The sequence below is a fragment of the Heptranchias perlo genome, chromosome 16 (genome assembly GCF_035084215.1).
Source record: "Heptranchias perlo isolate sHepPer1 chromosome 16, sHepPer1.hap1, whole genome shotgun sequence".
In the NCBI taxonomy this organism is placed as follows: domain Eukaryota; kingdom Metazoa; phylum Chordata; class Chondrichthyes; order Hexanchiformes; family Hexanchidae; genus Heptranchias; species Heptranchias perlo.
The window spans coordinates 45,897,644-45,922,302 of record NC_090340.1 but is presented as its reverse complement, the minus strand read 5'-3'; the positions used below and the strand labels follow the sequence as shown (position 1 = coordinate 45,922,302).

General features: G+C 38.4%; 1 protein-coding gene across 2 annotated transcripts in view; it reads right to left on the bottom strand.

Moving 5' to 3' along the window:
• Positions 1 to 24,659, bottom strand: part of wwp2 (WW domain containing E3 ubiquitin protein ligase 2) — a 166,849-nt gene that overhangs the window by 72,758 nt on the left and 69,432 nt on the right. For both annotated transcript variants that reach the window (XM_067998078.1, XM_067998079.1), the window contains exons 7-8: positions 7,753 to 7,895; positions 5,624 to 5,861 (exon numbers count right to left, since the gene is read on the bottom strand). In XM_067998078.1, the coding sequence (XP_067854179.1) occupies positions 5,624 to 5,861; positions 7,753 to 7,895 (381 nt within the window). The remainder of the gene's footprint in view (positions 1 to 5,623; positions 5,862 to 7,752; positions 7,896 to 24,659) is intronic.

The window sequence follows — 24,659 nt, the reverse complement described above, 5'->3', positions numbered from 1 at the left end:
ATTACAACCACAGTTTATTTCAAAGGAAAATAAAGAACCACTTGCTAAGCTTTATAATGGTAAAGGCAGCATCAGTTCTACGGACGACTGAATAAAGATTCCTTTGAGACTAATTGTAGAAATTGAGGTTTGGGAAGTGTCAGCCAGGAAGTCGACAACCAGGGAAACAGTAACCCTCACATACACACACCACATAAAGGAACACTGATTTTGAAACAGCAGTAATCTGTAACTACTGTATGAGCCCTGCTCTGGTTTTAGAGTATTGGTTTCATAATAAAATAAACAGTTCTGTGTCGTAATAATTTAGAATTTCCTCACAGACAGACAAACTCTCTTTTGAACTAAACATAGCTTTAACATTGCAGTGAATTGCTTAAAAAGTCTTTACTTACACAAATACTAGTTTTTACCATATACTTAGCAATGATTGTTGTGTTTATGGAATGTATAGAAACAATCTCGCGTTCTTCTTCCCTTCAAAAACTGAATTAAAAATTTACAATTAAGATCAACTGTAAGAATTAGTTTTAAAAAGAGCTATTTTTTCTGGTGACAGTTTAGAAAAAGGAATTGTCTGAGGGGTTCTTGAAGAATGTCGTTACTAATTTGTTCTTAAAACCGCTTTTTCCTGTATATAATTGACTTATCTTCTAGCCACTCCAACACCACAATGTTCTGCTTCATTTGGCACAAAGTTATTTTCTAGACTGTAGACTTGCCCATGGCTTCTGTCAATGTTTTGTTAGCAGGAGCTGGCCTAACATAATTTAGGACAAAGTCTCTGCTAGCCTGGACTCCTTTCCTCTCTTACATTAGGGCCTTTTATATTGTAAGCTGGGGCCTGAGAGTGGCTGAAATTAAATCACTGGTCTCCAGGTGAACCAGTGGCAAGGGAAAAGCACAGGTGCACACTGGCCATGACATGCAACCTAGCATGCATGCAAGAAGTATTGATGTTGCGTCGTTAAATCAGAAAGTCAACTCGAAGATAACAGATACACTCATGTATGGTGACATTATGATGCAATGTGCTGCCGCTGCAGTTGTATGTTTCTTAGATTGAGTGAGATTGGTGACAGTAAGGAAGGCCCAGTGAAAAACTTCCTTTCTACCAGTGTAAAAAAAAATTAGGGCCGTGAATTTCCGCTTCGGGCGCAATTTGCGCCTGAAAATAGTGCAGGCTGGGTTTTATTGCAAGTTTCCGCTAAAATGCATTAACATAATCACAAATGTAAAATCTTCCATGAACCTGCGCAATCTGGCAGCTTAACAGAGCGTAATCATTTTTTTTTGCAATAAAAAATATTCATTGATGTACTTAAGATGTATCTAAGAGTGGTAACCTGGTGCAGTTTTATCACTGCAGCTGAAAATGGATTTATCACAAACAATAAGCATTTGTAATAAGAGTGTCTAGTCCTCCACCTGTGAGCAACCTGATTTTAAATCACGGAAAATGACTTAAAAATCTATACTGAAGCATTTACTACTTTCATTGGTGTATACCAGTCAGGTTCTTAGTACATTAAATATTTTTTAACATTTAAAACATGCCTTCTAGTCCCTGTGCACCTAAGAAAATGAGCTTAATTTTAAGACCCTCCTCGAATGGCCGCAGACGGGCGCAATTGGCGGAAACTCGACGTCCTCGTTGTTTCGATTAGGCGCATGGCCAGTTTTGTGGGCAGGGCCAACTTAAGCGCAATTCTTTTTTTTGAGTCCGCGCTGAAAAGGCCAGCGCAATCTAGCGGAAACTCAGGGCCTAGGATAATGTTGACGTGGCCACTAGCTGAAGGAGACCTTTGTAGGTGGCTGAAAAAAATATATAAAAGCATCTGCTAATATGGATGTTCCCCTGTCAAAAAGCACTCTTAGAGGTCAAAACAAGCAAAGTTTTCCCCTTTGAAGACAGCCTTCTCCAAACGTCAGTTGGGACTGGAAAGCAAACACAGCTTTTTGATATCATTGCTATTTTTTAGTCACATTATATTCAAGTTTGTATTGTTTGATCACAACTGTGAATTCATTATGGGTGTCTGTGGATTTTAATATTGCTGCCAAATTGGTTCGTGGAAAGTAACAATTAAGTATAATTTTCATAGAATTTACAGCTAGCTCTGCGACTGGAGCTGTCTAATCTAATCTCATTTCCATGCCCTTTGACTGTAACCTTTTATATTCTTCCTTTCAAATACTTATCCAATTCCCTTTTAAATGGATGCTACAGTCTCTGCCTCAAGAGACACTTGCAGTAAAATATTCCATGTTCTAATAGTCCTCTGTGTGGAAAGAAAAAAATCTAACTTACCCTTGGTTGAGTGATAATCATGGGTCTATCCCTCTTTGCTGCCGACTTATCAATCAGAGCAAACAATCTTTCATTATTTACTTCCTCAAAACCTTTTGTAAATTTGAATGTTTCTATGAGAACCCACCTTAGCCATTTTTTCAAGCCTTCATTGATAACTATAATCTCTTATTCCTGGCATATCACTGCAGCGAATCTTTGCCTTTCTATGCCTCTAATATCCTTCCTACTGTCAGAGATGCTGTCTTTCGGATAAGACGTTAAACTGAAGCTCCGTCTGCCCTTTCAGGTGGTTATAAAAGAAGAGCAGTGGAGTTATCCCCAGTGTCCTGTCCAATATTTATCCCTCAACCAACATCACCAAAAAACAGCTGGTCTGGTCATTGTCACATTGCTATTTGTGGGACCTTGCTGTGCGCAAATTGGCTGCCGTGTTTCCCAAGTTACGACAGTGACTACACTTCAAAAAGTACTTCATTGGCTGTAAAGCGGTCGTGAAAGGCTATATAAATACAAGTCTTTCTTTCTTTTTCTGGGGTGCTCAGAACAGCATGCAATACTCCAACTGTGGCCTTAACAACAAAGTCTTGTACAAATTCAACAGCACTTCCTTGCTTTTATATTCAATGCACTAACTAAATGTATAAAAATAATAAAGGAGATAAAGTCAAGATAAAGAGATAATTGAAAATATGAACATTTTCCATTGGCTTTATTAGATATTCAAACATTATTTTAATGAAAAATAAAGAGACTGTCAGTTCCATAGCAGCAACTAAAGAACTTAGCTACAAAAATTGAGATTTGTCATGTTGATTATGTGGTCATGAGGTTAAAATTTAACTAAAAATCAGCACTATTTTGCTAAACTGGCTTGCAGCAAAAACATTATGATATATAGAGTTTACGATCACATTCACACTACAACTGTGAGAATAAATTAAAAAACAGACAGGAACGATCTACTTTTAGTACACTGGTGAAAGTGAAAATCAGAATCCAATTTGTTTTATGGGTAACATTATTGCAGTATTCAAAAAGCTAAAGAATAATCACACTACTTAATGGTAGGCAAAAATCCCACTCTTGACCTGTTGGTGATCACATTTTTCATTCATTTAAATAGCTACATCAGAAACTAGGACCTATAATTTCTAAAAATAGATTTTGGTTCAAAAAAGTCCCTATGCGAATTCCAATTTCAACATACTCAAACTGAACAAACAATTGTCTACTGGGCATGAGATGGAAATCCTGAGAATAATACAAATAATGAGGACCGACCAGGATGAGAAGGATGACATTTAAAAATCAGCAGAAAAAACTAGTGGCCTCCTGTTAGTGGTAAACACTGATTCAAGCTACTGCAATGTCTGAAACCACGACCACTCTACCTTTCTGGTTAAAGGGGAACTGTTTAAAGTTAGGGAATAACAAAAGAGAAATAAGCGTGGGGAACATCTAGGCAATAGCGATCACAACATAATACGGTTTAAGATAAAGATTGAGAAGGACGTAAGTAAGACAAAGATAGAAGTAATAAATTGAAAAAAAACTGATTTAAGGGGATGAGAATGGAACCAGGGAAAATAAACTGAAAAAATTTACTGACAAACAAAGAAATAGAACAGCAGTAGGAAACATTTAAAACAGTGATCAATAGAGTCCAGGAGAAATATATCCCACTAAAAAGAAAGAACAAACTAGCTAGTAATGATACACCATGGATGAATACAGAAATAACGGCAAAATTGAAACTAAAGAAAAGGGCATACATTAAGTAGACAGACAACGAAGGAGAGGATGACAAAAGGGAATACAAAAAGGCTAGGAAAGAAGCAAAAAAAAACAATTAGGAAGGCAAAGAGAAACTAGGAAATTAAATTATCAAGGAATAGTAAAGATTCGGGAATTGGAAGTACAATTTCAAAATTTGTGGATGACACCAAATTGGGGGGTATAGTTAGTACTGAGGAGGACTGCGACAAAATACAGGAAGACATTAAAAAACTTGCAGAATGGGCGTGTAATTGGCAAATGAATTTCAATGTAGCAAGTGTGAGGCAGTACGTTTTAGTAGGAAGAATAAGGAGGCCACGTACTCCTTGGAAAATATGAATCTAAGAAATTTAGTAGGATGATACCAGAACTGAGAGGTTATACTAAGATTGAACAAGCTGGGGCTCTTTTCTCTAGAAAAGGGAAGACTGAGGGGTGACCTGGTAGAGGTCTTTAAGATTATGAAAGGGTTTGATAGAGTAGGCATAGAGAAGATGTTCCTACTTGCAAGGGAGACCAGAATTAGGGGCCATAAATATAAGATAGTCACTAATAAATCCAATAGGGAATTCAGGAGAAACTTCTTTACCCAGAGAGTGGTTAGAATGTGGAACTCATTACCACATGGAGTAGTTGAGGCGACTAGCATAGATGCAATTAAGGGGAAGCTGGATAAACACATGAGGGAGAAAGGAATAGAAGTATATGTTGATGGGGTTAGATGAAGAAGGGTGAGAGGAGGCTCGTGTGGAGCATAAACACTGGCTTGGACCCGTTGGGCTGAATGGCTTGTTCCTGTGCTGTACATTCTATGTAACAAAATTGGGGTAAAAATATTTTGAGACTTTTTTTCTCTCTGGAATATTGCTCGTAATATCTTAAGGGACTTATCCATATCAATGTTTTATACCTGGAAATAAAAGGCTGGTATCAGTAAAAGAGACCAAGAAGCTGTTGGATTGTCGTAAAAACCCAATTGGTTTACTAATGTCCTTCAGGAAAGGAAATCAGTCCCCCTTACCCGGTCTAGCCTATATGTGACTCCAGTCCCACACCAGTGTGTTGACTCTTAATTGCCCTCTGAAGTGGCCTAGCAAGTCACTTAGTTTTATCTACACAGCAGCAGTTTAAGACCCATTACCACCCTCTCAGGGCAACTAGGGATGGGCAATAAATGCCAGCCTTGCCAACAACATCCATATGCCAAGAATTAATTTTTTTAAAGTTCAATATATATATAAAAAAATGAAGTATCAAATTAGCAAAAAAGTGAACACACTGTTGCTTCAAACCTTTTACTCGGGAGAGGTACTGTTCTGTTACAATACAATGTAGTATTCACCATCTAACTGGTTAAAATTCCTCATATCCTCTGAGTAATACTGCAGTACTTTTATCACCCAGTGGCTAAGAATGACATGACTGCCGACATTTTTCCATTCACTGATCAAACCTATTAATAGTTGTTTATTTCCCAGTGAACGGTAAAGTCTGTGAAAGCTGGCTTAATAAAAATTTTTCCTACTTCCTTACCCAGGAGGCAGTGCTTCCAGGTTTTGGGCTAATGCCTGAGGCTGTTCTGTCAAGGTTGAGGCTGCTTCTGACGTCTCTCCCACTGCAGATGAACTGGCAGGAGGTGCGGTGCCAGTGGTCGAAGGGCTGGTGACCGAGGCTGAGGGAAGCGTTACAGCTGAGGGAAGCGTTACGGTTGGCAGAATAGCATTACTCCAGTTGCCACTGTCACTTTCATTTGAAACAGTCTCTCCATTTACTGAAATTATATGAAAATAGACTCATAATGGATGATTATTCAAGAAAACATACATTAGCATTACCTTTCAGCAGTCCAATCTATAATAAATCTGCAAAAACAAATGAAACTGTTTGATTACTTTTGATAATTAAAGCTATGTTACTTGGAGCATTAAGTGATACGTTCAGCATTGTGAAGTATTATTATTAATTACTCCTTCCTACCGCCATTAGATATTATGCAATTGACAATTGTAAGAACAAAAAAAACATTTCAATATTGTATTAAATAGCTAGGTGGTAGTACTATATTTTGATTCTGACAGTGTACTGTTGCTTTCTATTGCCACAATTTAAAGATTTAGACTGAAACTTCCCCGTTGAATGAGCAACTTTTCCCTAACCCTAACCCTAATGCAGTGTCAGTGGTTACTCAATGCATAGGAATTCTTAGCAACCTCCCGTCCATATAATCCATGGCAGAACCATCTGTGTGCTAACATAATTTCTGAATCCCTGTTATTTTAGGTACTACCTTTGGCTAGCTTCTGCGTATTTTAATAAAATATAAAGGAAATGAGAGCACCATTCAGAAGCTTATCCTCAAAATGGCCCCACAGTGAACGGTATTGAGAGATGATTAAGGAAAACTGCCTAAAATAGTCAAAATGTAATTGGACAAGTAAATGTCATTACTCAAAGTGTTCAGTTCTAAACTGATTTTATGAAGTTGACTGTCGTCAAATTATAAAACACTTCGGTACATTTTTAGTTACTAACAAGAGTCACACAGCTCAGGTCACTTCTAATATCGTTAACAGTCCTTTTTTTTTAATAAAGTCCACTACTTAATTTCTGGACGAGGCAGTTCCCCCAGCATGAATCTTTTCCAAGAAAACTTGCTTGTCAGATGAAAGGATGTCACTTTCTGGTCTAAATCTAAAATAGCATTTTGTACTTACTGAAGTGACACAGCAGTGTTTATGGATTCAAATACTGTTTCAAGAAAGCCCATTTTTGAAAGGAAACAAAAGTTTGCATAAACAGCACTGAGCAAGTCTGGTGAAAATTATCAAATGTTTTGAGATTGTCAATGCAAAAAAAAAATCAATGGATATAAAGTTGAGTAACATTGGTTTCCACTGCATCCATTTTTAAAATTGATCTACAATATGTTTGGTTAAAGCTTAATCATATATTTGAAACTTGAGGCTGTATATTGGTAAATTAAAAGGGACACATGGACAGTTCCCAATACCCCATTCTGAAAATATCATCATCTAATGAGAGACAGGCTACACAGATTTTGCTCAAAATGGGATAAAACATTTTCCAGTTATATTTAGGTGGTAAGTTAGTGGTTGTACTCAGTCAGATAAACATCACTTCCTGTACCAATAAAGAACTAATTAGTTGTTGCTTTCCAATGGGCTTGCCATTTTCCCCTTGAAATGATATTCTAGTAAATATCAGTGGGCTTTAATAGCCTAGAAAAGAGCATTCAACAGAATGCAGAAGTTTCCTTCACCTGTATTATTCAAAACAAAAAACAACTTAGTATGATTTTATGTAGGAGCCCATTCAAAATTACATTTCCTAACAGTCTTCAGAAATTCCACAACTATATTAATATTTTTTGCAAAGTATAATGGATGGATTTGGTTGTAAAAAAAAATCAATAAATGCATTTAGTGGGTAAGGCACTAAAATTTAGCCATAAGGAAAATGTACCCATTTATCTGTAGGTAAGCTATCCTACTTTCCAGAAGGATTTGTAGAACAAAGGACAGATAACCTGAAATGTGTCTTCATTTAATGAAGATGATGATTTTTTTTTAAATAGCAGTGAGGAAAGTTATCAGTGCAGTCCACACAAGGTTAAAAACCCAATTAACTTTATCAATACTTGCCTATTTCATTAGGATTTGCTGAGTGTGAAGGTATCTTGGGTGCATGTTTCTGTTTACTTTTTGCACTATCATGCACCCCATTCACAATGCTCTCTGCGTTAACCACAGCCTCTCGCACAGCACTACCATTCTGTCTGTGTGTTCTGGGAAGAGAAACAGAAGACAATTAAATTTCTCAAATGGTTTACCAGTTTTTATGTATTTCTAAGTTCTTTAGCTTATTGCTCTTGGAACTTTCCTTAAATCTGTACTGTCAAGTCCACAAACAAAAGAAGAACAGTTGCAAGATAGAATATCTCTTTCTCTTCCTACATTTTCTTTCTTCCCAATTTTGTACATCAATCTCTCTTCCCATACTAAGCTGGAGCTCTCTGCCAATTGTCACTTTGAATTGACCTTGAGGAGCTGCAAAGGAGTAGATTTTCCCTCCATCAGGTGAAGCACTCAGGCAACATTCAACAGTAACTAGATACCCTAAAACTCACATCCTACCACTTTGTGGCACAACTTGTCTGCACCCCAAAACAGAGCATCACTGAAAATCTTGAGGTAGCATTTGTAAACTGTCTATATATTATCAAATCAAATGCACAACTGCTATCTATACTTTATACATTATATAAAATGTAAAAATAACAAAAATGAAGCTCTTCTAGGCATCGCTTTAACTTGATCATAAGAGAGATGGAATTCAAAAATAGCTACAGTCAGCTGTCCCCAGCTCTTCTTGATTCCAATGCTGAGTGTTGGCTGTCTCCAAAGTTTGAGGGAGGAGCTAAACCACATTCAAACAATTCCATACTATGCAATTTGCTAAGTTATCTGTATGACTAGCAGTTACTTTCGAATCTAGCTGTCCATTATTCAAATTCAAGAAGTTCCAGCAATTTTTTTCAGGGGGAATTTAATGAACTGAAACTGTTCAGCCAGTTGAGTTGAGTCAAGTCAGTCGGAACATTCCAAAAGATAGGTTAAACCTGCTTAGCTCTTGCAATTGGAAAGACTACAGGAAGAAAAGAATAACGTATATACCAAATAACAGCTTCATATATAGATTGTGACCATTTATGTTCTTTTTTATTGGAGTTAATTTGTATATCTACTGCAAATATATGTGTATATTAATGCTATTCATTTAATTGTTCATCTACTGCTCAGTAAATTCACTTGATAGTTAAGTCTGATGTTGTGATACTGTACCACTTTTCGAAGACATGAGAAAGATCCTGTGGAGCAACAAGGATGACACCAGAACTGAGAGGTTATAATCTATCAGGAAAGATTGAACAGGCTGGGGCTCTTCTTTCTAGAAAAGAGAAGACTGAGGGGTGTGTGGAGGGAAAAATCACCACTCGGAGTCAGACTTAAAGATTCAACATGCAGTTTATTGGACAAAGTACTTTGGGAGAAGACTGGGCATTCCGCAATGCACGCAGACAGCTTCTCAACTTTAATATGGTTGTCATGCTTTTTTATACCTTTGAAATACAGATTTCAGTAGCTTTTACATCATTAATCTTGATTACACACATTAACCAATTAAGTCCGCACAGCAACAACGGACAGTTTACACATTAACCAATTAAGTCCGCATAGCAACAACGGACTGCTTACGCATTAACCAATTAAGTCCGAACAACTATTATCACCTCAAGACAGCATGCCTTTGTTTCATGCAGTCTGGTTCTATAGTTTTATCAGTTCGTTATGAAATGTCCTTTGTATTCCCAGACTGTAAGCCAGTTCTGGAATGTACAAACTCAACACTTTTAACTGTCTTTCCCACAGTCACAGAATCCATTTTATTTAATAGTGTCCCTTTGTTTAATAGAATCCATTTTGTTTAATAGTGTCCATTTTATTAGTAGTCAAGCGTTATATTTAAGCCTTTAATTAAGGTTAGTCTAATCTACACAAAGCGCATTTCAGTGTGGTTTTAGGGTAAATACCACTGTCGTGTACCCATTAGTCACTTCATTGTTGCCTTTAATTCAACAGTCCAAAATCCACGCGAACAGGGTGATCTGACAGAGGTCTTTAAGATTATGGAAGGGTTTGATAGGGTAGATGTAGAGAAGATGTTTCCACTTACCGGAGAGACCAAAACTAGGGGCCATAAATATAAGATAGTCACTAATAAATCCAATAGGGAATTCAGGAGAAACATCTTTACCCAGAGAGTGGTTAGAATCTGAAACGCGCCACCACAAGGAGTAGTTGAGATGAACAGCATAGATGCATTTAAGGGGAAGCTAGATAAATACATGAGGGAGAAAGGAATATAAGGTTATGCTGATAGAGTTAGATGAAGGGGGGTTGGAGGAGGCTCTTGTGGAGCATAAACACCGACCTGGACCAGTTGGGCCGAAAATGGCCTGTTTCTGTGCTGTACATTCTATGTAATAGATTCAGTAGCGAAAGCAATTTACAGAAAGGTTCTCTGTAGAGTGAGTGAAGATATTCTCAAGATCATAAGGAGCTAAGATTCATCTATGTGAGTAATCTAAAATGCTGAAGCCGAAGTATCCAGAACGAGAAGGGCAGAAAACAAAACAAAACACAAGAGCTACGGACAGAAATGGAGACAAACTGTCAAAACAGTCTTCACACCAGCTTGGAATTATTCTTTGTTTTTGGATTATCTATGAGTAAACTCATTTTCATATACATTAATTTTGGCACAGGTTGCATTCCTTCATTCCTCTGAAGTACTGGGGACTTAAGTGGGCTGATTAAAATAAAGCATTTGTTTCCTTCCTTTTAAAGAACTTAGTCGTCAAATTCCAGACAGAGAACAATTTAAGATTCACAAATGCAACTGGGGCATTAGGTAATTCTGGTAACATAGTGAGAAACATTTCAACAATTTTCCATTTTACAGATTGTGACCTCAAAATTAAGATGGATTAATGATTATGTGTTGCAGACATTTCTCACGTCATTAAAGTTTCTGCTCAATTAAAGCAAAGTACACAACTCCAAATTTTTTAAATTACATGGAAATTACCAATTAGGAATCGTTCAATTCCTTACTGGCTCTTCCTCACCAACAAAAACTTTTTGTTCTTTGATTTTAATCTGGCCTCCCATTTTTCTCCCCCTCATTAGATATTCTTACATCAATGCCTGAAGAAGGCTGGTAGATGATATGTTTTCAGGCCCGTGCTAGCTGATGGGAGGATCAATAACAGCGGTGCATTCAGACCTTCCTCCCAGGAACAACCCACGAGACATCATGAATTTACTGAGAAGGAAACTGTAGAGGAAAACCTTTTTGTGGTGCATTCACTTTAGTGAATGGCCATATTGCACCATAAATCCATCCTATGTGTATACTTCAACATGTAATGTGACCAATTCGCTGAAGGGTACTCCTAGTTCATGCTTGCCTTGTTGCACTGGCAGATACAGTTTGACTACATTTTTGTCAAACAAGAACGGTTATTTTTAATACTTTGCTCTTCCTATAACTTCTCACCATCAGACCCAATTTTAACTCAGCTATTCATTTTGGCAACACTACTAACTGCGTATGTTCCACAATTGTAAAATATACCACACACACTTGCTTGTATAATTGATATGCCAAAAGTGTAACTATTTCTGTAGAAGCACATCAGGACATCCCAAGGCCACTGAAGTTGTGTTTTCAATAAGGTACCAACAATTTTTTTTTTGTAGAAAATACAAAAGTCTGAAATTATTCAAAAAATGCTTTGAATTAAAAAGTTTTGTTTTACTATCTGGTGTTGTAGACTTTTATTGTAATTGTATTACAAAAACTCACCCTATGCAGGAAAAAGCAAATTGGAAGTAGATGAAAAGCCCCACAAACAAAGGTTTCACTACCATTCACCACACCAACAAGATACTTATATCGTACAATCAACCGTTTACTGGCAGAAGTAAAAAAGGGAACCAAAAGTGGTCATTAGGCAGATTTACCACCAAACCACACCAAAATCTAGGCCTCAGTATTACATTACTGAAATCAGAATGAAGTTAAAACATCTTGCCTAAACTGGATATTGCATTTTAACATTTGCCCCATGGTGCGTGCTATCTTAAATAGTCTGTTCAAATTAATGTTAACTTTTTCAAAAGCCAAATCTGCACCCAGCACTACTGAAAGCCAAGATGCCAGAACAATTAAGAAAAATTGGGCTCACAGCCAAATTCTTTACAAATATTGTTAACAGATGTCAATTATGATGATGCAGAAGCTCTCGCTATGGCACTAAGTTACAGTTATTGTGGGAAAGTGCGATTATTATTTCACATATGATTTTGTATTTGTGCTGAAATTGAATTATATGTCTGATTATTCAGAAAAAAGTAGAACAAATGTAGACCTTGGCATTCAGGCGGCTACCTCCAAGAGGAAGAGCAGAATTACTACTAATGCATTCGCCAATTATGATGCTCTTCTTCACTACCTCAGCAATTACGTACAGCATCACATTTTGTCAAACAACTCTGATATCAGTAATTAAGATGAGGGTGCTTTAAGAATTTTAATGTGTTCTAAATTATGATTTGACAAGACAATTGAATGTTGAACCCACTCATATGTTCAATCTCAATTGTTAAAACCAAGTAGTTCTGCTGGCCTTCAAGCTGTAATATTAGATTATTAACAAGGAGACCATGTTTTCACTGACATTTGCAATCGTTTCCCCTAAAGTCTGAGTCTTCAGCTGGTGGAGAGAGAAATACATAAAAGGAATGGGGGCTTCTTGCTCGACCACTCTAACATGCCGCCTGGTGGATCAAGCAGACAGCAACGTTAACAGTACAGATATCCACCAGCTGGGCCATTCCACCCTCCAGACCACACGGAGGGTGACTTCGTACTGACAAAGGAGAAGAAACTATTTATATTTTCAAAAATCTTACCCCAGGATAATATTTTACATTTTTCTTCGAGTCTCCTTTGAAATGTCTGACTATTCTAGAACCTATCTAATCATTGCACAGAACTGCAACTGAGACCAAACTGCAGACTGCAACAATTATATGAGACTGATGAAAGGGTGCTTGAGAGAGTATGAATTTCTCTATGGAAATAATATGTAATATTGGACACCATCCTAGAGTATTAATTTGAGCATTAGAGAATCCCATGTCCCAATCTCTTTTCTTACCAAGTCTCTTAGATAGTACTTGAAGTATTTACCATACGTTCATTCTGGAGAAATAGAAATCATCTTGAATGTATTTTTAAAATTCTAATTGGGAGGTATAATAGTTCACGTTTATCTGAACAAGCGTCCCTTTGTATACATTAAAAGCTATCCACTCCAATTGCCTAATTATCAATTTTCGAACAGTTTCATAAAGTCAATATCAACAAAGCTACAATTGTTACATGAAAAGGCAAACTAAAATGTTGAGTTGAATAATTTCATTAAATATGAGGAAAAGAAACACAGAGGGAGCAAAAACTTATTTGGGAAAGGCTCCTCCCTATACTGAAGGCACCAACAAGACATCTACAAACTGAAGTCTGAATTTCCAGAAGAGTCAACTAAGGACATCTGTTGCATATGTGTTATAGGTAAGCCAGAAAATTTCAGGAGAAATGACAAATGACTTCAGATTTTATGACACAACCCCTTCAAAGAGAAGTCTGTTTACAGACAATCTGTCCAAGTTTTAAGACAAATATAAACCAGCTGTTAAATTCCTCACCATACAGTGCAAAAAGGGCCTTTGTTGTTTTTTTTCTATTTTACTGATAAATTTTCAGCTTGTCTTCATTTACAAGCCTTAGTCTTCAGTCTTTCCTTGCAACACTGGTCTCACTATACCATTCCCAAGGATTATGGACAAAGCAGCTCCATACGCTCAAATTTTATTTTGTACTTTTACTAGAAAATCATTAATGGAACCTCATTCTAGCAAGGAGCCAAAGTTTTAATTATTCTGTCTAATGTTTTTAAAAAAGGAATACAAGTTAGTATTTTTTCTTATATCAAGTTTCAAAGTTGCACAAATTAAAAAGGTTTACATAAAAGTTGCTTTTGTGATTATTTTACACAAGATAATTCCATTGAAATTCATAAAGTCGTAATGAAAAGTATTAAAATAGCAAACACAAACTCTTAAAACAAAATTCTAGAGTAAGATCATACATCTGTTTATCCTGTATATATGACTGAAAAAATACAGCCGTATCTATTTTTTAAAATGATTAAACCACAACTAATAAGGTGTAATAATTATAATAATATAGTGAACACCATAATCACATTTCCCAAACTAGGCACTGAAAAGTGATTTTTTTTCTTCTTGCCAATTTTCTCCTCTTTCCCCCTCGCCTCTCTTGAAGGCTTTGGCTCCTTGCTAGAATGAGGTTCCATAGGTGGCGGACAACATTTCCAGCCCCCAATAACTCACCCAAGTGGCCATTATTCACGTACAAGCCTGGAAGAGAAGTGTTTGCGAGCTGTTCAACCATGAGGAGTATCACAGCTGAGCCCAATCCTGACCTCACTTGACATCCAAACTTGCATAATTCCAGCAGGCTTGCTGGATAGCAATCAGGAGCAAAACCATGACTGATTTTCCCCTCCCTAACCTTAGGGTGTTGAGTCCCATTTTAGGAGCCCCACCAGAAAACTCCCTTCACCCCCCAAGCTTTTATTACCTAATTTAGCACAGACTGAGTAAGCCTAGGACCTTCTTGATCTGTACGGCTAAGCTATTGACTGGATAAATTCAGAGCCCTTGGTCGCACCAGGAAACAAGATTTTTTTTCCTAACTTCATTTTATAGCACCCAACGCGAGGCCAGTACTTGCAGTGGGGCATGAGCTATGGGGTAAGAGCTGATACGAGGTGAAGAAAAGTCATACTTCAGTGCCTGATTACCATAATGTGGCCCCAATCAAGTGGCACACTTTCTTTTAAAATTACGCTTGGGCTTATTTTGCAACACTGAAGAAAAAAGCTACTTTACGGCCTTATCTGGACTGTTCATTTGACCCACAAAATCACCAATGCAAAGTTTTGATGAGATCTTATGTAAGTTTTTTTTTGCAAAAGCACCTCCAGATGTTTGAGTTATGAAGTTTAAGAGTAAAATTATTTTGTGGGTGAATTTAGTGCTCTTCTGCTTTTGTTACCCAGTATGTGTATCAAGCACTGCCAGACCAGTTATAGCAGCCAGCTGTAGACCAAAGTTCAATTGCTTTGCTCCATCACCAAGACCACTTACTTCCACCTCTGTAACAGCGACCATCTCCGCCCCTGCCTCAGTTCATCTGCTGCTGAAACCCTCATCCATGTCTTTGTTACCTCTAGACTTGACTATTCCAATGCTCTACTGACTTGCCTTCCATCTTCCACCCTCTATAAATTTGAGCTCATCCAAAACCTTGCTGCCCATATCCTAACACGCAACAAGTCCAGTGCACCCATCACCCCTGTGCTCGCTGACCTACATTGGCTCCCAGTCTGGCAACACCTCGATTTTAAAATTCTCATCCTTGTTTCAAATCCCTCCATGGCCTCGCCACTCCCTATCTCTGTAACCTCCTCCAGTCATACAGCCCTCCGAGATCTCTGCGCTCCTCCAATTCTGGCCTCTTGCGCATCTCCGATTTCCATTGCTCCACCACTGGTAGCTGTGCTGTCAGCTGCCTAAACCCTAAGTTCTGGAATTCCTTCCCTAAACCTCTCCGCCTCTCTACCTCCTTTAAGACACTCCTTAAAACCTACCTCACCCGTCCTAATATCCCCTTATGTGGCTCGGTCTCAAATTTTGTTTAATAACGCTCCAGTGAAGTGGCTTGGGACATTTTACTACGTTAAAGGCGCTATATAAAAGCAAGTGGTTGTTGGGCCTTGCAGAATGAAAAAGTGCTGTCTTCTCCTCATATTTCAATTTTTTAGCGCTGAATTTTCACTTTGCTGTGTTATTTACATTGAATTCAAATTACATAGAATTTTACAGCATAAAAACAGGCCATTCGGCCCAACAGGTGTTTATGCTCCACACGAGCCTTGACCTACTGACTCCGAGATGAGGGTGCTACCCACTGAGCCTAGGCTGACACCATACTGAGCCAGCATGACTCAGCACCATAAATAATTGGATAATTCTATTTTTTTAGCACAAAAATTACTGAATTATTAGTCAGCTGTAATTATAAATTAGAATCCGAGTGCTAGAATTTCTAGGTTACAAGATCCATTATCAAAATTAATGTTAGTTCTACACAAATTAGAATGTCACATCCCAAATCTTGACAATTTAAGACAGTCTCAAAGTACATTTGTATTTAAAACTGAACAGTGGAATCTTTCCCATTTTTTTTAAGGCCACACATATTTCAAAATTAAAAAGTTTTAAAGCAAAATTGTTCATGCCACGGATTCAAAGAATGTTACACCAATGTGTCAAAGTCAAAGCTTTGACTTATCACAAGGCCGAGAAATTTCATACTCCATTAACAAAAACATCAAGAATTTGTTCTCTTTATAAAAATGGCACATTGTGGACTCAAGGCACAGACATCTTTGAACAGCAATTGCAGAGATGGGCCAACAAGGCTGCATCTTCAGGTGAACAAATACAGGCTGTACTTTGAATTCACAGACAGCATTATCATATTCCAAAAAAATTTCAACTATGTCTGAAGATTGAAGAGTGGTGGGCAAGGATGTCTTTCCTGAACCTTTACACAGCACAGTCCATAGTTATGCAAGAATAAGGATTTTGCTTACTTGAAAAAGGCAGATTGCTAAACCAAATAGTGCAAGTAAATTACACACTGGAGTCCTTTTTAGTGAATGCCTTTTTGTGGTGAGGATGCACATCTCCACTTTTTTTTTCCAATCTATTTCTACTGTTCCCTTACCCAGGTCATGCACCACCTGTAGCTAAGAACGCAGATGACCTGCTCTGGCACTTTCACCAATATTAGGAACATAGGAACAGGAGTAGGCCATTCAGCCCCTCGTGCCTGCTCCGCCATTTGATAAGATCATTGTAAAGAATCTTACAACACCAGGTTATAGTCCAACAATTTTATTTGAAAATCACAAGCTTTCGGAGGCCATGATCATGGCTGATCTGTGATCTAACTCCATATACCTGCCTTTGGCCCATATCCCTTAATATCTTTGGTTGCCAAAAAGCTATCTATCTCAGATTTAAATTTAGCAATTGAACTAGTATCAATTGCCGTTTGCAGAAGAGAGTTCCAAACTTCTACCGCCCTTTGTGTGTAGAAATATTTTCTAATCTCGCTCCTGAAATGATGTGGAGATGCCGGTGATGGACTGGGGTGGACAAATGTAAGGAATCTTACAACACCAGGTTATAGTCCAACAATTTTATTTTAAAATCACAAGCTTTCGGAAGCTTGTGATTTTAAAATAAAATTGTTGGACTATAACCTGGTGTTGTAAGATTCCTTACATCGCTCCTGAAAGGTCTGGCTCTAATTTTTAGATTGTGCCCCCTACTCCTAAAATCCCCAACCAGCGGAAATAGTTTCTCTCTATCCACCCTATCTGTTCCCCTTAATATCTTATAAACTTCGATCAGATCACCCCTTAACCTTCGAAACTCTAGAGAATACAACCCCAATTTGTGTAATAAATAATATTGCTACTGAGCCAGTCACAAGGGCATGCAAGAGAGCACTTAATGACAACTCATCCACTGATTCCTTCCCCTTGGGGAATCACTGTGCCTGCTGGGCAGTTCCCCATAGCAGCACAGCCAACATCAGCAACTCATCAGAATAGAAGAACTCCAGGCCAAATTGCACAGTTCACCATTGCATAGCACTGCATGCTGGAGCTCCAATGTATCTTTGGAAGAAAGGATTTTTTTTTAAATGGGCAGAAACACTATTCACATTTCAGAAATAGAGCAATAGGTCAAGACAGGCAAAAACCTATTCCAATGCATGGAATGGCAATACCAATTGGGCTGTTTTTGTTACAGCAGAGGAGATTACAAGCTGGGACAGAGTAGGCAGAAACAGACAGTTTCGAGTGATTAAGGGGCTCAGAATGTGTGAATGTAGATATAAGATTAAATGTAAGAGATTTAGGACAGAGAGAAGAAACATAGGATCTGGGCAGGCACATAGGATTAGAACTACTACTTATGTGGAGGATGCACATCAACACACAATGGTTGTTCCTGTTACTGTGTTGTAATTTCTATGTAATTCAATGCTAAGTTGTAACAAATTGGAATTTATCAAAAACACAACTGGGATGGAAAATGTTGGTAATTTATGGATACAGAACATGAATTTGGCTTTAGCCCTTTTGCATGAATTTATATAATGTAAATTATTAGTTTATTTTACACACAGATCTGCACTTCTGCCCATGTATAATTTGAGTTGTAAACAAACTTACACCGTGTATTCTAGGCAAAACTGCAGTTAACAAGGATGACAACCAACATGGATGATTTTTGTAGGAAACATTATACTTATTCCCTTACTTTAAGTGGTAAATGTACCAGATTAAAATAACAGACATTTAGCTTATTCTATAATTAGAAAAAATTACATTGCCTGAAAACGGTGGTGACAGCAGAGTCAGCAGTAACTTTCAAAAGGGAATTGGATATATACTTAAAAAGGAAAAATTTGCAGGGCTATGGGGAAAGGGCAGGGAAGTGGGACTAATCGGTACCTCTTTCAAAGAGCCGGCACAGGCACGATGGGTCGAATGACCTGCTTCTGTGCTGTATGATTCTATGATACAGAAAGGATTAATTGGACAGCTAAAAGATCGAACTGTTGAATCCTTCAAACAGGAGATTGTTTACACATTAATAACCACTTAAGCAGGATGATAAAGATAACTTGTTCTCTGCAGTGAATAATTTGAGAAACTGAAGCAGACAGAAGGGTATGCTTGGCTCAGTACTGTAAAATGTTATGAATTGCAAAGGCTAAGAAAGCTACCAACATGTATTTACATAGCGCTCTTCATGCTTAAAGAACAAATCAGAATACTTCCTTGAGCAAGAAGAGAAGGAATTCAGAGGGGACCGAGATTCAAAGACATGAATTTTGAAGGCAGTGAAGGAGGTAGCAAGGCTAAGTGGTTTGGGCCGAAAATTCAAGCTCAGGGGCATTGAATAATTGATCACCAATCCAGGAACGGAGGGATCAGGGAAGCCTAACCCCCAACTTCATCACCTTAAGCATTAATTTCTCTAACACTTTTTGTTGGCCTTCACGTGTCCACTCTTCCCAAACCTTAAATGATCCAGAACTCAACATGCCACTCAAACAAAGTATGCACACCCATCACCTAGGAATGGAGCAGTAATCTGGGCACAGAAAAATTGAGGATACAGGCAGTTGAAGATTGCTCAGATAGATTTAATCAAGGTGATGACGATGGAGAGTTTTGAATCAGATTTGTTGGGACAAATTTACAGGAATCCACTGCATTTTAACGAGAACATAGGGTTGTGACCACCGTGCATGATTTTACGTGGGAGAGGACTCAACCTGCAATGTTCCTAATTAGCAGGAGCATGAAGGTTGGAGACGAGGAGGGAACAAGGTGAATGTTTGAGAAGTCAATTCTCAAGATGATGAGGACAAAATTCAGGGTTTCGGCAGTGGAGAGGAAGGGGTAGGAGCGTAAGCACAGAATGTTTCCGAAGTAGAGGAATTTGATTTTGCTGTCAGACTGGGGTGAAAAGCACAATAGGGTGTCAAGATTGCACAAAACAGAGGGCAACCAGGAAGGTTGATGGAACCACAGCTAAATGCATGTAGATGCTGGTGTAATCTGTAAAAGATGGCATTGGTTTTGCCCACACTAAACCAAAAGAAATTTCATCTCATCCTGGACCTGATGTTGGACAGGAAGTCAATAACATATCGCAACAGCCTTGGAGTTGGAGTTAATGATGGTGGTAAACGATAGTTAGGCATCATTGACGCATATATGGAAGCTGACCTAATGCTTGTGGATGATGATGTTAAAATGTACCATTTTACACAAGGTTCCACAAGTTTACAATGAAATAAACAACCAGTTAATCTGCTTTGGTCGTGTTGGTTGAGGGATGAATATTGGCCAGGACATCAGAAGAGTCCCCTGATTTTCAGCAATAAAGTGCCACAGGATTTTTTAATATGTCCACCCGAACAGACAGATGGGGTCTTGGTTTAACGTCTCATCTGAAGGCCAAGTTCAGAATCTGAGTGCCAAAGGATGCAGGGGAGGGGCAGAGGGGTAAGGATGTAGGACTGGAGAAGGTTGCAACAGTAGGGTGGAATGAATCCATGGAGAGACTTGAAGATAAGGTGAAGAGTTTAAATTCACTGCTTTGGCAGATAGGAAAACTGCAAAAGTCAGCAAGGACAGCGTGATGGGTGAACAGGATATGGGCAGCTGCATTATGGAGGGAGGTAGATCAGAGGCTTGCAAAGAACAACATTTAAGAAATCGACAAAAGCATGGATGAGGGTTTTGGTGGCACCGAGAGTCAGGCAAGAGAGGAGGCAGAAGCAAGCAATCTTGGTGATAGATAGGATATAAGGTTGGAAACGCCATTGTGTGTTTAGTAGAACGGCCTGATTCAGCACATGCTCATGGCCAGGGGTGCGAACGATAAGTACCAAGGGAGCAGGGTTTGTGGCCGATGCCAAAAACAACAGCTTCAATCTTCCAGACATCCAATTTGGAAATTTTGACTCATCCAAGACTTAATGTCAGTCAGGCAGTCTGACAGCATAGCGGTGGTCACTAGAAGTGGTAGAGCTAGAGCTGGGTATACTCAGTATACATAAGGAAGCTGACCAAGAAGACGTTTCAATCCATATTTTCTCTCTACAGTAATAGTTCCCAGACAAAAAAAAATCTGAGTCTATTTCAGATTCACTCTTATAATCATTTTTCTATGTCAATATTCCAAACACAATCATTTATTTTAATATGTCAAACAAATTTCTTTGAAATATTGGTGGAAAAGTCCATTTTTGAGCTGCACCTTCTTTTCTCCTTTATCCTTGGGACTGAAAAGACTGACTAGCAAAACAAAGGAATATGGCAAACGCAGGGAGACATTCTGCTTTGCATTGTTGGTCACATTATTGTAATGGGAGTGCTCTAACACGAAGCTGTACAAACAGATATAGAGATTTGCTCTCGAGATTGCTACAGGGATGGAGAGCTGATTTATATTGGCAAAGATGGCTTACAGCTACACCTCACTCACATTTCTGCAATCTTGATGTCTGCATGATGATGTCACAATGCTATGTATTGAGGTAACTTTGTGCTAGGAACCCAAACTCCATGAAATCAGAGTTACACTGCAGAAAGGGACTTGTGCTGATGGTCTGAAACCACCAGCTCCTGTTCTATTTTTCAAAGTTGTTCTTAAGCTGTTTTAATTGGAACTATTTTTCTCCCCTTAAATCCCCAGTAATTTAAGGCATAAAGGGGTATGGGGAGAGCGCGGGAATATGGTATTGAGATAGAGGATCAGCCATGATCATATTGAATGGCAGAGCAGGCTCGAAGGGCCGAATGGCCTACTCCTGCTCCTATTTTCTATGTTTCTATGTTAATGCTTCAGATAACCCTGACACTCCCTTCAATGAGAGTGGATAGCTTTGGCCTCAGACTTGGTGGACAATATTATCATTGCTGCTTAGATCAATCAATTGAAGATGCTTTCAAAGCAGGCCAGGTGTGGCTCTCATTTCCCTTCCTGCTGAAACAGAGCCCTCTATGACGTGGTGTGGAGCATTCAGTTGCTTGAATGGGAACTGGCCCATTGATTGGAACTGAATCTGAATAACTGTTGAGTTTACAATCCAAACTGGCTTTTTTCAATGGGAGTCCAACACTCTTGTCATTATACAACCAGGCTGCCCTATGTCTAACTTTGTTTTAATTTTGAGTTGTCCCTGTTGCTTGAATTGCAGGATATCCTGGTCTTGATTCAGAGACAGTGCTGATGTTTAATCAAACTGTTTGCTGTTGGCTAATCACAATATTGAATCAATGCATCTCACTACCTGAATCTGGTGATACTGTACATAAAACATCCTCGCAGGTTTAAAAAATGAATGGTTTGAGAGTTTGTGTGTGCAACTCACTCACTCAACTATTAGGAGCTCCACATCTATCTGCAATAGCTGAACAGCTGACCACTGGCTTACATGGTTTCTGTGCATGTCCTCAATTATTTGCATCTACATATGATTGCAGATTACAATTTGTAAATCTGTAAATTAATAAAGTACACAATGAAAAAGGTGGGGCAAAAGTGATGTGATTGAATGAAAATATTCTTTTAACTTTCCAACATTTTAAGTTCGCTTTGTCCAATAAAAAGTTCTCCAGAATTAAACTACGGCAAGATCTCCAGTGCTGGTTTTAATCAATGTTTAACAACTTAATCACTGTAGTCATACATGTGTTTGCTTTTTAGGAAATGTAATGAACCACTGCAGTTAAATTGCTAACAAAACAATGAGGTATTTGTTAATACTGGGGTGTGCCACAGTGTCTGAAAAGTGATCCAGACCCTGATTTTAGCTAAAAAATTAAGTGAATGTAGCATAACCAAAAAGCTCAGTGTTTGGTCATAAGTATTGGGCTTAAAGGAGTATTATCAGATGCAAGATCAAGGTACATAATAATCTTTTCAGCTTTCAAAATACAAACACCCATTTTTTCAATAAACAGTTGCAAGAATTAACTGCCCACTAACTTCCATTGATATATTTTACAAGTAGAGTTCAAGAAATCCATAGAACCAAAGTATAATTTCATCCACAATATATTCTTTAAAATAATAAATATCTGTAATTCTGTTAGAATTTAGATTTTACCACAGTAGCTCACATCTGTGGATAAACTGCATCAAACCTAGCCTTTAAAACACTGTAACTGCCCAAAGCAACAAAAGACTTCAGACAAAATTAAATTCTCACCTGCTGGCTTAGCACATTTGCACATCCATGTGGTACATTTCCAATGGGGGAGGATGGCAAGAAAAAAAAAGACTTGTATTTATATAGCACCTTTCACCTCAGGACATCCCAAAGTGCTTCACAGCCAATTAAGTACTTCTGAAGTGAAGTTACTGTTCTGATGTGGGGAAACACAGCAGCCAATTTGTGCACGGCAATGTCCCACAAATAGCAATGAGATAAGTGACCAGATGATCTGTTTTAGTGATGTTGGCTGAGGAATAAATGTTGGCCAGGACACAGTGAAAACTCCCCTGCTCTTCTTTGAGTAGTGCCATGGAATATTTTACATCAACATAAGAGGGTAGAAGGGGCTTCGGTTTAACTTCAGTTTCAAAAGAAAAAAGGAAAGTCAGAAGGGGAGTTAATCCAAAGCCAGTCATATAAGAATATAAGAAATAGGAGCAGGAGTAGGCCATTCAGCCCCTTGAGCCTGCTCCGCTCATGGCTGATCTTTGACCTCAACTCCACTGTCCCACCCGTTCTCCATATCCCTTGATTCCCTTAGAGTCCAAAAAACTATCGATCTCAGCCTTGAATATAGAGAATTTCAAAGATTCACAACCCTCTGAGTGAAGAAATTTCTCCTCATCTCTGCCTAAATGGTCGACTATCATGAGACTGTGCCCCCTAATTCTAGACTCTCCAGCTAGGGGAAACAGCCTCTCAGAATCTTGTATGTTTCAATGAGATCACCTCTCATTCTTCTAAACTCCAGAGTGTATAGGCCCATTCTACTCCATCTCTCCTCATAGGACAACCCTCTCATCCCAGGAATCAATCTAGTGAACCTTCGTTGTACCGCCTCTAAGGCAAATATATCCTTCCTTAGACCAATACTGTCACAGTACTCCAGGTGTGGTCTCACCAAAGCCCTGTACAATTGTAGCAAGACTTTCTTACGCTTGTACTCCAACTCCCTTGCAATAAAGGCCAGCATACCATTTGCCTTCCTAATTGCTTGCTGTACCTGCATGTTAACTTTCTGTGCTTCGTGTACAAGGACACCCAAATCTCTCTGAACACGAACATTTAATAGTTTCTCACCATTTAAAAAATATTCTGTTTTTCTATCCTTTCTACCGAAGTGAATAACCTCACATTTCCCCACATTATACTCCATCTGCCATCTTCTTGCCCACTCACTTAACCTGCCGATATCCCTTTGCAGACTCTTTGTGTCCTCCTCACAGCTTATTTTCCCAATTAGCTTTGTATCGTCAGCAAACTTGGATACATTACACTCGGTCCCCTCATCTAAGTCGTTAATATAGATTGTAAATAGCTGAGGCCCAAGCACTGATCCTTGCGGCACTCCATTAGTTACAGCCTGCCAACCTGAAAATGACCCGTTTATCCCTACTCTCTGTTTTCTGTCCGTTAACCAATCCTCTATCATGCTAATATATTACCCCCAACCCCATGAGCCCTTATCTTGTGTAACAACCTTTTATGTGGCATCTTATCGAATGCCTTTTGAAAATGCAAATATACTACATCCACTGGTTCCCCTTTATCTACCCTGCTAGTTACACCCTTAAAAAACTAATAGATTTGTCAAACACGATTTCCCTTTCAGAAAACCATGTTGACTCTGCGTAATCATATTATGATTTTCTAAGTGCCCTGTTACCACGTTCTTAATAATGGATTCCAGCATTTTCCCGATTACTTATGTCAGGCTAACTGGCCTGTAGTTCCCTTTTTTCTCCCTCCCTCCTTTCTTGAATAGCAGTGTTACATTTGATATCTTCCAATCCACTGGGACCGTTATAGAATCTAGGGAATTTTGGAAGATCACAACCAATGCGTCCATTATCTCTGCAGCCACCTCTTTTAGAACCTTAGGACGTAGGCCATCATGTCCAGAGGATTTGTCAGCTTTTAGTCCCATTATTTTCTCCAGTACTTTTTCTTTACT